The sequence below is a fragment of the Ranitomeya variabilis genome, chromosome 4, assembly GCF_051348905.1.
Source record: "Ranitomeya variabilis isolate aRanVar5 chromosome 4, aRanVar5.hap1, whole genome shotgun sequence".
In the NCBI taxonomy this organism is placed as follows: domain Eukaryota; kingdom Metazoa; phylum Chordata; class Amphibia; order Anura; family Dendrobatidae; genus Ranitomeya; species Ranitomeya variabilis.
The window spans coordinates 329,371,223-329,386,922 of NC_135235.1; the positions used below are offsets into that span (position 1 = coordinate 329,371,223).

The 15,700-nt window shown below is 44.4% G+C and overlaps 1 protein-coding gene across 1 annotated transcript in view; it reads left to right on the plus strand.

Annotated features, from left to right (window-relative positions):
* C1QTNF5 (C1q and TNF related 5) overlaps positions 1-8,005 on the plus strand; it is a 38,419-nt gene extending 30,414 nt beyond the window's left edge. The window contains exon 3 of the mRNA XM_077250507.1: positions 6,263-8,005. Within this exon, the coding sequence (XP_077106622.1) occupies positions 6,263-6,801 (539 nt within the window). The 3' untranslated portion in view covers positions 6,802-8,005. The remainder of the gene's footprint in view (positions 1-6,262) is intronic.
* The last annotated feature ends 7,695 nt before the right edge of the window (positions 8,006-15,700 follow it).

The window sequence follows — 15,700 nt, forward strand, 5'->3', positions numbered from 1 at the left end:
GCCCCGACGTGCGCCCAAACAGTGGTTTACCCCCACATTTGGGGTACCAGCGTACTCAGGACAAACTGGGCAACAACTGTTGGGGTCCAATTTCTCCTGTTACCCTTGCAAAAATAAAAAATTACTTGCTAAAACATAGTTTTTGAGGAAAGAACAATTATTTTTTATTTTCACGGCTCTGCGTTATAAACTTCTGTGAAGCACTTGGGGGTTGAAAGTGCTCACCACACATCTAGATTAGTTCCTTGGGGGTCTAGTTTCCAAAATGGGGTCACTTGTGGGGTGTTTCTACTGTTTAGGCACATCAGGGGCTCTGCAAATGCAATGTGACGCCCGCAGACCATTCCATCAAAGTCTGCATTTCAAAACGTCACTACTTCCCTTCCGAGCCCTGACGTGTGCCCAAACAGTGGTTTACCCCCACATATGGAGTATCAGCGTACTCACAACAAACTGGGCAACAAATATTGGGGTCCAAATTCTCCTGTTACCCTTGTGAAAATAAAAAATTGCTTGCTAAAACATCTTTTTTGAGGAAAGAAAAATGATTTTTTATTTTCACGGCTCTGCGTTATAAACTTCTGTGAAGCACTTGGGGGTTCAAAGTGCTCACCACACATCTAGATTAGTTCCCTTGGGGGTCTAGTTTCCAAAATGGAGTCACTTGTGGGGAGTTCCTACTGTTTAGGCACATCAGGGGCTCTGCAAACGCAACCTGACGCCCGCAGAGCATTCCATCAAAGTCTGCATTTCAAAACGTCACTACTTCCCTTCCGAACCCCGACGTGTGCCAAAACAATGGTTTACCCCCACATATGGGGTATCAGCGTACTCAGGAGAAACTGGACAACAACTTTTGGGGTCCAATTTCTCCTGTTACCCTTGGGAAAATAAAAAATTGTGGGCTAAAAAATCATTTTTGAGAAAAGAAAAATTATTTTTTATTTTCATGGCTCTGCGTTATAAACTTCTGTGAAGCACTTGGGGGTTCAAAGTGCTCACCACACATCTAGATTAGTTCCTTTGGAGGTCTAGTTTCCAAAATGGGGTCACTTGTGCTGGAGCTCCAATGTTTAGGCACACAGGGGCTCTCCAAACGCGACATGGTGTCCGCTAATGATTGGAGCTAATTTTCCATTCAAAAAGCCAAATGGCGTGCCTTCCCTTCCGAGCCCTGCCGTGCGCCCAAACAGTGGTTTACCCCCACATATGGGGTATCATCGTACTCAGGACAAACTGGACAACAACATTTGGGGTCCAATTTCTCCTATTATCCTTGGGAAAATAAAAAATTCTGGGCTAAAAATAATTTTTGAGGAAAGAAAAATTATTTTTTTATTTTCACGGCTCTGCGTTATAAACTTCTGTGAAGCACCTGGGGGTTGTAAGTGCTCACTATGCATCTAGATAAGTTCCTTGGGGGGTCTAGTTTCCAAAATGGGGTCACTTGTAGGGGAGCTCCAATGTTTAGGCACACAGCGGCTCTCCAAACGCGACATGGTGTCCGCTAAAGATTGGAGCTAATTTTCCATTCAAAAAGTCAAATGGCACGCCTCCCCTTCCGAGCCTTGCCGTGCACCCAAACAGTGGTTTACCCCCACATATGAGGTATCAGCATACTCAGGAGAAATTGCCCAACAAATTTTAGGATCCATTTTATCCTGTTGCCCATGTGAAAATGAAAGAATTGAGGCTAAAAGAAATTTTGTGTGAAAAAAAAGTACTTTTTCATTTTTGCGGATCAATTTGTGAAGCACCTGGGGGTTTAAAGTGCTCACTATGCCTCTAGATGAGTTCCTTGGGGTGTCTAGTTTCCAAAATGGGGTCACTTGTGGAGGAGCTCCAATGTTTAGGCACACAGGGGCTTTCCAAACGCGACATGGTGTCCGCTAACGATGGAGATAATTTTTCATTCAAAAAGTCAAATGGCGCTCCTTCCCTTCCGAGCCTTACCATGTGCCCAAACAGTGGTTTACCCCCACATGTGAGGTATTGGTGTACTCAGGAGAAATTGCCCAACAAAATTTAGGATCCATTTTATCCTGTTGCCCATGTGAAAATGAAAGAATTGAGGCTAAAAGAAATTTTGTGTGAAAATAAAGTACTTTTTCATTTTTGCGGATCAATTTGTGAAGCACCTGGGGGTTTAAAGTGCTCACTATGCTTCTAGATAAGTTCCTTGGGGGGTCTAGTTTCCAAAATGGGGTCACTTGTGGGGGAGCTCCAATGTTTAGGCACACGGGGGCTCTCCAAACGTGACATGGTGTCCGCTAAAGATTGGAGCCAATTTTTCATTCAAAAAGTCAAATGGCGCTCCTTCCCTTCCGAGCCCTGCCGTGCGCCCAAACAGTGGTTTACCCCCACATATGAGGTATCAGCGTACTCAGGACAAATTGGACAACAACGTCCGTGGTCCAGTTTCTCCTTTTACCCTTGGGAAAATAAAAAATTGTTGCTAAAAGATCATTTTTGTGACTAAAAAGTTAAATGTTCATTTTTTACTTCCATGTTGCTTCTGCTGCTGTGAAACACCTGAAGGGTTAATAAACTTCTTGAATGTGGTTTTGAGCACCTTGAGGGGTGCAGTTTTTAGAATGGTGTCACTTTTGGGTATTTTCAGCCATATAGAACCCTCAAAATGACTTCAAATGTGAGGTGGTCCCTAAAAAAAATGGTTTTGTAAATTTTGTTGTAAAAATGAGAAATCACTGGTCAAATTTTAACCCTTATAACTTCCTAGCAAAAAAAAAAATTGTTTCCAAAATTGTGCTGATGTAAAGTAGACATGTGGGAAACGTTATTTATTAACTATTTTGTGTCACATAACTCTCTGGTTTAACAGAATAAAAATTCAAAATGTGAAAATTGCGAAATTTTCAAATTTTTTGCCAAATTTCCATTTTTTTCACAAATAAACTGAGAAATTATCGACCTAAATTTACCACTAACATGAAGCCCAATATGTCACGAAAAAACAATCTCAGAATCGCTAGGATCCGTTGAAGCGTTCCGGAGTTATTACCTCATAAAGGGACACTGGTCAGAATTGCAAAAAACGGCAAGGTCATTAAGGCCAAAATAGGCTGGGTCATGAAGGGGTTAAAATGGACCCTGGAAAGGTGCAGGCCATAAATGATTGGGTTCAACCTAGTGATCTTAAAGCTTTGCAGCGTTTTCTGGGATTCGCCAACTATTATAGAAAATCTATCAAGGAGTTTTCACAGATTGCTAAACCACTTACTGATCTTACATGTAAGGGGATGAATCTCAAGGTTTGATAGCTGGGTGCTATCAGGGCTTTTGAAAGATTAAAGGAGTGTTTTATGTCCACACCCATTCTGATCCAACCTGAGCTCTAAAACTGTTCATTGTGGAGGTGGATGCTTCGGAGATCAGAGTGGGGGCAGTCGTATCGCAGGGGCCCAAAACTCTGACTAAGCTGCATCCATATGCTCTAAAAAATTTTCACTGAAAGAGAGGAATTATGATATTGGGAATCGGGAGTTACTTGCTGTCAAATTGGCCTTTGAGGAATGGAGGCTTTTTTTAGGAGGGGTGGTTCATCCAGTTATGGTGATCACGGATCACAAGAATTTAACTTACATTGAATCAGCTAAAATGTTAACTCCTAGACAGGCCAGAAGGTCCTTATTTTTCTCTCAATTTAATTTTTCTATTACATTCAGGCCAGGATCAAAGAATGTGAAAGCTGATGCTTTATCTCGTAGTCTAGATTCCATTTCTCCTCCAGAACCTCCATCCTCCATTATTCCTCAGGGTATTGTGGTGTCTATCGTAACCTCGGAGCTGGAAGAGGAGATTCGTAAAGCCCAATCGTTGACTCCTTCTACTTCCCCAGGGTCCAAGTTATTTGTGCCTGTGTAACTAAGGTTGCGGGTGTTACAGGAATTTCATGATTCTGTTTTAAGTGGCAATCCTGGGGTTACTGCTACAAGGAAAGCCATCGCTAGACTTTTTTGGTGGCCATCCATGCATAAGGATATTAAAGATTTTGTATCTGCTTGTGAAGTCTGCGTATGCGCAAAAGTCAGTCATAGCCAGCCAGCTGGGGAATTGGCTCCATTGCCTATTCCAGAAAGACCATGGACTCATTTGTCCATGGATTTCATTACAGATTTGCATCTGTCTGAAGGGAAGACTGCTATCTAGGTGGTAGTTGAACGATTCAGCAAACAAGCTCATTTTGTTCCTTTGTCAGGATTACCTAATGCAGAGACATCTCCAGGTTGTTTATTTTTCATATTGTAAGGTTAAATGGGATCCCACAGAACATTGTGTCTGATAGGGGAGTACAATTTGTCTTGAAATTTTGGAGAGCTTTTTGCAATAAACTAGGGACTGACTTGTCATTTTCATCTGCTTATCACCCTGAAACCAATGGTCAGACAGAGAGGACAAATCAATATTTGGAACAAATTCTAAGGTGCTTTGTATCAGCGCAACAGGAGGACTGGTCTACGTTTTTACGTCTCGCTGAGTTTGCGTTCAACAGTCGAACAAATTAATCTACCGGAATCTCACCATTCTCCTGTAATTATGGTTTTCATCCTCATTTTGGTGAATTTTCTAAGATTAGTTCTGAATGCCCTGGGGTGCGGGTCGCTGTGCAGAGACTTGGGGATGTCTGGAGGGAGGTTCAAAAGAATATTGGGACTGCCGAGATTTGCCAAAAACGTAAGGCCAAAAGAAGACGATCAGTGGGTCCTGCTTTTAAGATTGGGGATAAGGTTTGGTTGTCGTCTAGGAACATTAAACTTAAAGTGCCGTCAGCGAAGTTGGGTCCAAAGTTTATTGGTCCATATGACATCCTAGAGGTGGTCAATCCTGTGCCATTTAGGTTAAAGTTTCCTCCATCCCTTCGCATCTCTAACATATTCCATAAATCTCTATGAAAGGAGTATGTCCCTTCTGCATTGTCTCCATCATCTCTGACTCCTCCAATTTCAGTAGACTGTGGCCTGGAGTATGAGGTTCAGAGGGTTGTGGATTCTCGGGGAGTCGGTAATTCCCTTCAGTACCTCATCCACTGGAAGGGATACAGACCAGAGGAGAGATCCTGGGTCCCTGCTCGAGATGTGAAGGCCAATCGGTTAGTCAGGGCCTTCCATCTAAAATTTCCTGGGAAACCTGAGGGTCCGGTGGCCCACCCCTAGAAGATGGGTTACTGTCACGGTTCCACCCCTCAGGGTGTCTGGGATGCAGTTACTGAAAGCTTGGTCGTCCAATCTGGTACAGGGGCGTGCTGAAGCTTACAGTACTTTGATTGACAGCATGACCATCCAATCTGGTTCAGGGGCGTGCTGAGCTGTCAGTGTGTTTATTGACAGCTCGACTAACCAATCTGTGACTATGAGGTGTCAACTGTCTCAGGTGTTCACTATCCCGGGTAATTGCATGCCTACTTAACTGAGCAGCTTCTCCCAGACCACTCAGATGTACATTCATCTTGTGAGATTTGTGCTTTGTGCTCCCTGTGCCTTGAGTTCTGTTTGCTTGCTCTGTTGCCCGACTTTGAACTTCGTTCTGACCATCCGCCTGTTTAACCCCTTCCGTTCTGATCTGTTACCCTCCTGGCTTCTGACCTTGGAACGTAACCTGACTACGCTTTTGTCTCTTCCCTCTGTTTATGACATACCCTCCTGACTTCTGACCTTGGACTCCCTGACCGCTCTGACTCACAGCTAAGCCGTGAGAAGCGACTAGCATCACAAAACCATTCATTCACCCGGAATATATATGTCAGGTCAAGCTCACCTGAACAGATTACAGTCCTCTCCTTCTCCAAGAGAAAACTTTACTGAAATAAGAGGCTCGTTACCACCCATCTTGGTTTCACCTTCAGGCTGAGCTCCAGCAACTTCCAGCACCAAACAGAAGTGTTCATTTCCATGCACAGCTCACACTGAACAGGCTGTAGCTTCCACACGTTAGTCAGCAGCTCCACACCTCAAATAGACTTCCCACCATTAAACTGCCTTTCTTTCTCCCTAACACCAGACTGTTCAGCCGCCTATCTGACTCATAAGTGAGCACCCAATCTGGCTCTCTAGACATAGTTAGCCAGGTTCACCTGCAGTGCTAGGAATCAATCATAGCCTACCTGGAATTGCAACAATATATACATATGTATATCAATTTCTTAAAACCAAATGTTTTATCATAACTACCATGTCTTCTAAACATGTCTGATTTGATCAATCAAACAGAGCTGAGTGATATGTGTAATATGTTTTCCTAACAGGGACATCTGGAGCCAGGGGCCAGCCGGGTGAAGCTGGGCCATCTGGTGCACAAGGAGAGCGGGGCGAGCAAGGAGAGTGTGCAGTTTCTCCCCGTTCTGCTTTCAGTGCCAAGCTTTCTCAGTTGCGGAGTCCTCCTATTCCTGGACAACCAGTCCCATTTGGAAATGTCCTTACTAATGAGCAAGGCCATTACAACCCAGAAACTGGTCGCTTTAAATGTATCGTCCCCGGACTGTATTATTTTTCTCTCCATGGCACAGTATACCGTGGGAATCTTCATGTGCAGCTGATGAAGAATGGACACCCCCAAGCCTCATTCTTCCAGCCAGGGGATGCAGCAAAGCCAGGAGGGTTGTGTGGTGGGGCCGCATTTCGCCTAGAACCTAGTGATGAGGTGTGGGTACAGCTCGGGGACTATCCAGGTCTTTACTCCAGCAGTGGGACAGACAGCATTTTCACTGGATTTCTTATCTATTCTGACTGGGAGCCCAATCCAGTGTTCCGCACTCAGACTTCAGATGATCATAAAACAGTGTAATATGATAAGCAGGTGAAATATTGTCGGTTACCTTAGAAATAGAATACACAGGTACACATATGTTGTAGATTGTAGATGATACATGTAAGGCTTCACACACATGATTATATATTGCAAGATTAGGATTATGTCCTGTTTACACTCAGTGGTATGGGGGCCAATTTTGAAGTTAAGTTTGACTGATTTTAGAGCAAAAAATAAATCAACACTCATAAGAGTGCTTACAGTACTTCATGGAAAAGTAGATGGTCCTCCTATCGTAGAATATCATAAAGAAACCTTTCAGATCTTTATAAACGCAGCGTGCTCATCTGTACGGAGTGTCGAATATTTATACAATCGTGTGTAAGAGGCCTGATTATTAGAAGCATAATACAGCTCATCCGGATTATATTCTCCTTTATTATGAATCTTCCAGGGTTTCTGTTTAAATGTTGGATTGAAAACAAAACATGAAATCGTTTGAAGAATTGATTTTCAATAATCTCACTTTCAATCTAAGGCAAATGACAAGAGGGCACAGTAGATGTACGTTCTTCGCACAATAATCCAGAGAAAACACAACGCTGTACATTACATGCAGAGCTATATCACCAAACTCTTTTATTGTGGAAACTACCTGACAATAAACTTCATGTGCTGAGAACCAAATATGACAGCTCTTCTGTGTCTCATGTGCAGTACTATGCAAAACTTTTTGCCAACAAGCTTTTTGGAGATGGAAATGTCATTCTCCAGCAGGACTTGGCACCTGTGCACACTGCCAAAAGTACCAATACCTGGTTTACAAACAACAGTACCATTGTGCGTGATTGGCTAGCAAACTCACCTGACCTTAACCCCATAGAGAGTCTATGGGGTACTGTCAAGAGGAAGATGAGAGACACCAGACCCAACAATGCAGGCGAGCTGAAGGCTGCTATCAAAGCAACCTGGGCTTCCATAACACCTCAGCAGTGCCACAGGCTGATCACCTCCATGCCACGCCGCATTGATGCAGTAATTGATGCAAAAGGAGCCCTGACCAAGTATTGTGTGTACTTACTGAACATAGATTTCAGTACGCCAATATTTTGAATTTTAAAATATTTTTTTAAGCTGGTGTCAAAAAGTATTCTAATTTACTGAGATATTGACTTTTGGGTTTTCATTGGCTTGTAAGCCGTTATCATCAACATTAACAGAAATAAACACTTGAAATAGATCACTCTGTTTGTAATGACTCTATATAATATACGAGTTTCACTTTTTTGTATTGAAGAACTGAAATAAATTAACTTTTTGATGATATTCTAATTTTGTGAGAAGCACCTGTATGTTTTGCAGAGGGGCAGTGTGATCAATAAGTGGGTTTTGGGCTGCTGTTTGGTCTCTCAGTCTCCAACACGTTTGCCATCACTGGCCTAAGACATCGGCTGGTTGCAGTTGTGTATGTAATGATTTTAACCACAAGATGGCGCAAAAGTCCTAACATGATAAAGTTTTAATTTCTTCATTAACTTATGTGTTTCAGTATGGAAACTTTTAAGTAACCAGGCATCCTTCAAACTTCTATATAGTCAATATCTGACCCCCTACCGTACCCCACATCTCCCCAAAAAAATCCATGCAAGTCCCCAAAACAGCGTAACTCGTATAAAACCGCATGAAAATAATGCACATTGAGTCACTTTGGACGCCATCTGCTCTCTGTTCCAGCAATGTCAGTCTTTTTAGCCACACTGGTTGACCACATACAGTGGTACAGAAAGTATTCAGACCCCTTTAAATTTTTCACTCTTTGTTTCATTGCAGCCATTTGGTAAATTCAAAAAAGTTCATTTCTTCACACTAATGTACACTCTGCACCCCATCTTGACTGAAAAAAAAACAGAAATGTAGAAATTTTTGCAAATTTAATAAAAAAGAAATACTGAAATTTAACATGGTCATAAGTACTGTATTCAGACCCTTTGCTCAGACACTCATATTTAAGTCACATGCTGTCCATTTCCTTGTGATCCTCCTTGAGATGGTTCTACTCCTTCATTGGAGTCCAGCTGTGTTTAATTAAACTGATAGGACTTGATTTGGAAAGGCACACACCTGTCTACACTGTGTTCCAAATTATTATGCAAATAATATTTCCTCTTATTTTCTCTAAATTACCTATCTGATTTGCAGTCATTGTTATTTTCCAGTCATCTACTATTCTAGTATAATTGCAATGTTTTGGAACAAACTGCCTATGAAAACAGTATCTTTTTAAAAAAAATAAACACTCAAAATGCATGTTCCAAATTATTATGCACAGCAGAGTTTTCAACCTTTTTTTTATTTTGAACAAAAAATGGTCAATTGTGAAGTTATAAGCATTATCAGCTTATTACAAAATGAAATCAAACAGTTTTCAAGTGAAAACTTTATTCTAGGTGATGTTACATTTGAACATAGGACCCCTTGTTCGAAAGAAGCTTCTGAACTCTCTCGTCCATTGAATTTGTCAGTTTTTGGATGGTTTCTGCTTCAATTGTTTTGCATGTGGACAGAATACCCTCCCAGAGCTGTTGCTTAGATGTGAACTGCCTCCCGCCATCATAGACACTCCTTTTGATGATGCTCCAGAGGTTCTCAATGGGGTTGAGGTCAGGGGAAGATGGTGGCCACACCATAAGTTTGTCCTCTTTTATGCCCATAGCAGCCAGAGATGCAGATGTGTTTTTTGCAGCATGAGACGGGGCATTATCATGCATGAAAATGATCTTGCTGCGGAAAGCACGGTTCTTCCTCTTGGAAGTGTTGTTTTAGAAACTCCACATAGATTATGGAGTTCATCTTTACCCCTTCAGGGATCATAAAGGGGCCGACAATCTCTCTCCCCATGATTCCAGCCCAAAACATTACTCCACCTCCTCCTTGTTGGCGCCTTAGCCGTGTTTTCATGGGATGTCCATCAACCAGCCATCCTCCACTCCATCCATCTGGACCATCGAGAGTTGCACGGCACTCATCGGTGAACAAAACAGTTTGGAAGTCAGTCTTCATGTATCGTTTGGCCCACTGGAGCCGTTTCTGCTTGTGTGCAGTGGATAGAGGTGGTCGACAGGATGGCTTACGCACAGCTGCAAACCTCTGAAGGACCCTGCATCTTGTTCTGGGGACGTTGGAGGCACCAGCAGCTTCAAAAACTTGTCTGCTGCTATGACAAGGCATTTTTGCAGCTGCTCTTTTAACCTTACGCAATTGCCTGTTGGAAAGAGTCCTCAATTTTTCCTTATCAGCACGCACACGTGTGTGCTGGGAATCAGCTACATACCTCTTGATTGTGCGATGATCACGATGAAGTGTCTTGCCAATGTTGATTGTAGTCATGCCTTGACCTAAATACTCCACAATTTGTTGCTTCTCAGCAGCCGACACATCCTTTTTCTTTCCCATTTTGGCAAAAAATGTAGGCTGCTTAATAATGTGGAACAGCCTTCTTAAGAAGTCTTGCCTTTATTTGGACACACCTGCCAAACTAATTTGCACAGGTATCTGCAATTGCTTTCAGTGTTATAAAGAGCCCTGACACACCTCACCATTAGTGTTGAGCGATACCGTCCGATACTTGAAAGTATCGGTATCGGAAAGTATCGGCCGATACCGGCAAAGTATCGGATCCAATCCGATACCGATACCCGATACCAATACAAGTCAATGGGACTCAAGTATCGGACGGTATTCCTGATGGTTCCCAGGGTCTGAAGGAGAGGAAACTCTCCTTCAGGCCCTGGGATCCATATTAATGTGTAAAATAAAGAATTAAAATAAAAAATATTGCTATACTCACCTCTCCGACGCAGCCTGAACCTCAGCGCGGGAACCGGCAGCGTTGTTTGCTTAAAATTCGCGCTTTTCTTTCCTTACGTGAAGTCCCGACTTGTGATTGGTCGCGTGCCGCCCATGTGACTGCAACGCAACCAATCACAGCAAGCCGTGACGTAATTTCAGGTCATTCAGTATTTTAAAATTACGCTCCGGCTTTGTGATTGGTTGCGTCGCAGTCACATGGGCGACGCAACCAATCACAGCAAGCCGTGACGTAATTTCAGGTCCTTAAGGATTTTAAAATTACGTCCCGGCTTTGTGATTGGTTGCGTCGCTGTCAACCAATCACAAGCCGGGAGGCTGGACACGCGCGCATTTTAAAATGCGCGCGAGTCCAGCCTCCCGTGACGTCCCGGCTTGTGATTGGTTGCGTCGCTGTCAACCAATCACAAGCCGGGAGGCTGGACACGCGCGCATTTTAAAATGCGCGCGAGTCCAGCCTCCCGTGACGTCCCGGCTTGTGATTGGTTGCGTCGCTGTCAACCAATCACAAGCCGGGAAGCCATTTTAAAATGCGCGCGTGTCCAGCCTTCCGGCTTGTGATTGGTTGACCGCGCCGCAACCAATCACAAGCCTGGACGTCACGGGAGGCTGGACACGCGCGCATTTTAAAATGCGCGCGTGTCCAGCCTCCCGTGACGTCACGGCTTGTGATTGGTTGCATCGCCCATGTGACTGCGACGCAACCAATCACAAAGCCGGGACGTAATTTTAAAATCCTTAAGGACCTGAAATTACGTCACGGCTTGCTGTGATTGGTTGCGTCGCCCATGTGACTTCGACGCAACCAATCACAAAGCCGGAGCGTAATTTTAAAATACTGAATGACCTGAAATTACGTCACGGCTTGCTGTGATTGGTTGCGTCGCCGCCACATGGGCGGCACGCGACCAATCACAAGCCGGGACTTCACGTAAGGAAAGAAAAGCGCAAATTTTAAACAAAGAACGCTGCCGCTTCCCTCCGTGAGGTCCAGGCTGCGTCGGAGAGGTGAGTATAGCAATATTTTTTATTTTAATTCTCTCTTTTACACATTTTTACATTTATGTTGTTTCGATACCGATACCCGATACCACAAAAGTATCGGATCTCGGTATCGGAATTCCGATACCCGCAAGTATCGGCCGATACCCGATACTTGCGGTATCGGAATGCTCAACACTACTCACCATCAATGAGTTTAAATGACAAACAAAAAAAATTCTAACCTTATCACTCCTAAACTCTTTGTGCATAATAATTTGGAACACAGTGTATATAAGACTTCACAGCTCACAGTGCATGTCAGACCAAATGAGAATCATGAGGTCAAAGGAACTGGCCAAGGAGCTGAGAGACAGAATTGTGGCAAGGCACAGATCTGGCCAATTTCTGCAGTACTCAAGGTTCCTAAGACCACAATGGCCTCCATAATCCTTAAATGGAAGAAGTTTGGGGCCACCGGAAGTCTTCCTAGACCTGGCCGTCCAGCCAAACTGAGCAATCGTGGAAGAAAAGCCTTGGTGAGAGAGATAAAGAAGAACCCGAAGATCACTGTGGATGAGCTCCAGAGAAGCTGATGGGAGAAAGTTCCACAAAGTCAACTATCACTGCAGCCCTCCACCAGTCAGGTCTTTATGGCAGAGTGGCCCGACGGAAGCCTCTCCTCAGTGTAATATATAAGATATAACGTGGCACAGCTGAAGTGGTGCTCAAAGAAGGTTCCCACACCAGAGAATATATGTAATTACATATCTCCTCAGTGTAAGACATATGTAAGTCGGCATAGAGTTTGCTAAAAAACACATGAAGGACTCCCAGACTATGAGAAATAAGATTCTCTTATCTGATGAGAAGAAGATAGACCTTTTTGGTGATAATTCTAAGCGGTATGTGTGGAGAAAACCAGGCACTGCTCATCACCTGCCCAATACAATCCCAAAAAGGCCCTAAGCACACAGCTAAAATAACAAAGGAGTGGCTTCAGAACAACTCTGTGATCATTCTTGACTGGCCCAGCCAGAGCCCTGACCTAAACCCAATTGATCATCTCTGGAGAGACCTGAAAATGGCTGCCCATCAACGTTTACCATCTAACCTGACGGAACTGGAGAGGATCTGCGAGGAAGAATGGCAGAGGATCCCCAAATCCAGGTGTGAAAAACTTGTTGCATCATTCTCAAGAAGCTCATACAGCTCATGGCTGTACTAGCTCAAAAGGGTGCTTCTACTCAATACTGATCAAAGGGTCTGAATACTTATGACCATGTGATATTTCAGTTTTTCTTTTTTAACACATTTTCAAAAATTTCTACATATCTGTTTTTTTCAGTCAAGATGGGGTGCAGAGTGTACATTAATGAGAAAAAAATGAACTTTTTTGAATTTACCAAATGGCTGCAATGAAACAAAGAGTGAAAAATTTAAAGGGGTCTGAATACTTTCTGTACCCACTGTATCTGTGTGCTAGAAGTATGCCTAAAAAGATGGGACACCACTGGAAAAGAAGCCAGATGGAGTCCACAGTGATTTCTCTGCCTCTTTATAGTGAATATTTGTGTACATAGTGAATAAGTGCGCACATACCCTTAAACAGAAAATCTAATCTAAGTGCTCAGCGTAGAGCACAAGATAACTGTGAATTGAGCATTATACTGATGTTTGGGAGGCAGAATAAAAAAATTAACAGAAGTGCCAGCATTACTTTCATTTTCTTATGCCATTGACAGTGCGATATGAATGATAAGATGGCTTTATTCTGTAGATCAGTGCGATTACGGTGATACTAGATGTTTGCCATTTATTTTTATCTTTTGCTTTTCTTGCACACTAAAACGACTAATTTAATTAAAAAAAATTTTTTTCCATTGCCATATTCTAAAATCTATATATTTTTTTCATATTTTAGCCAACAGCTACATCAGGGCTTGTTTTCATGAGATGAATTAAAGATTTATTGGTGCCATTTTTGGGTACATGAAATTTTATAATCACTTTAATTCATTTGTTTTGGATACAGAGTGAATCAAACTGAGGAATTCAGGAAATATATATTTTTTATACTTTTCACCATGCGGCACAAGTGATAAGACAGATTATTTAGGCAGGGCCGTATTTGCCACTAGGCACTTGAGGGCACGTGCCTAGGGCGGGGACAGGCGGGGGGGACGGCACCTGAGCAATTTTTTTTTTTTTTAATACTAGTCCTGTGGGTCCCTTCCTGAAGACAGGGGGCGGCAGAGCGGCAGCCAGAACATGTGGTGCTGGTGCCGACTCTCCCTACTCCCCCTGCTGAGACACAGTGACCTCACTGACCCCCTGCTCATAGCCTCACTGGTGCCGGCTGGAATGTGACTGCTGAGGTGGAGCGGCAGCGCCCTGTGTTCCGGCCCTCGGTCCTGTCCTGGACTCACACATTGCTGGCCTGGAGCTGGAGGACTCGCAGACAGTAGAGCAGTACATGCACAGTAAGTAGTGTACTGTCTCTGTCTGTAATCATCTCCCTCCTGGCTCCTGCCCGCGCGCTGCCTGCTGCACGGCTGTCTGTGACTCACCTCACGGTCTTCACCCCTTCCCTCACATTCCTCAGCCTTGTTTCTTCCTGTAGTGCCTGAGGCTGGAGGAGCCGTGCAAACACAGCAGCCCTGAATGTACGATATCTGTTTGATCTTTCCTCCCGGCAGACGGATACCAGAGAGTGAGTGGTGGGGGTGGGGTATAGTACACTCCCACTCACTCTATCTGGGTCCGGGAGCAAACATTGCCACTGCTGGTGTGCAGAGCTGTATGTGTGTGTGTGCGGGCAGCGAAGCTGTATGTGTGTGTCTGTGTGTGCGGAGCTCTGTGTGTGCGGAGCTGTATGTATGTATGTGTGTCTGTGCAGTGCTGTATGTGTGTGTGTGCAGAGCTCTGTGCGTGGAGCTGTATGTGTGTTTGTGTGTGCGGAGCTCTGTGTGCGTGGGGCTGTATGTGTGTGTCTGTGTGTGCGGAGCTCTGTGTGCGGAGCTGTATGTATGTGTGTGTGTGTGTGCGGAGCTCTGTGTGTGTGCGGAGCTGTATGTATGTGTGTGTCTGTGCGGTGCTGTATGTGTGTGTGGGGCTGTATGTGTGTGTGCGTGGGCAGCGGAGCTGTGTGTGTGCACGGAGCTGTATGTGTGTGGAGCTCTGTGTGCGGAGCTGTGTGTGTGTGTCTGCGGTGCTGTATGTGTGTGTGTGTGCGGAGCTGTATGTGTGTGGGGCTGTATGTGTGTGTGCGGGCAGCGGTGCTGTATGTGTGTGTGCGCGGGAAGCGGAGCTGTATGTGTGTGTGTGTGCGCGGAGCTGTATGGATATGTGTGTGCGGTGCCTTATGTGTGTGTGCGGTGCTGTATGTCTGTGTGTGGAGTTGTGTGTGTGAGTGCGGGCAGCGGAGCTGTATGTGTGTGTGTGCGGGCAGCAGAGCTGTATGTGTGTGTGTGTGCGGGCAGCAGAGCTGTATGTGTGTGTGTGGGCAGCGGAGCTGTATGTGTGTGTGCGGGCAGTGGAGCTGTATGTGTGTGTGTGTGCGAGCAGCAGAGCTGTATCTGTGTGTGTGTGCTGGCAGCGGAGCTGGCTGTGTGTCTGTGCGGTACTGTGTGAGTCTGTGCGGTGCTGTATGTGTGTGGGGCTGTATGTGTGTGTGCAAGCAGCGGAGCTGTATGTGTGTGTGCGCAGAGCTGTATGTGTGTGTGGGGCTGTGTGTGTGTGTGTATGTGTGCGGAGCTGTATGTGTGTGGAGCTGTATGTATGTGTGTGTCTGTGTGGAGCTGTACGTGTGTGCAGAGCTGTCAGTGCCAGTGTGTCGCCCCATCCCGGACCAACTTTTTACTATTGATGCTGCCTATGCAGCGTCAATAGTAAAAAGATATAATGTTAAAAATAATTAAAAAAATTAAAAATTGTGCTTTTCTCACCTTCCGCCGTCCACCAATGCGCGCGATGCTGCCGCCAGCTTCCGTTCCCAGTGATGCATTGCAAAATTACCCAGATGACTTGGCGGTCTCCGTGGTCTCCGCTAAGTCATCTGGGTAATTTTGCAATGCATCACTGGGAA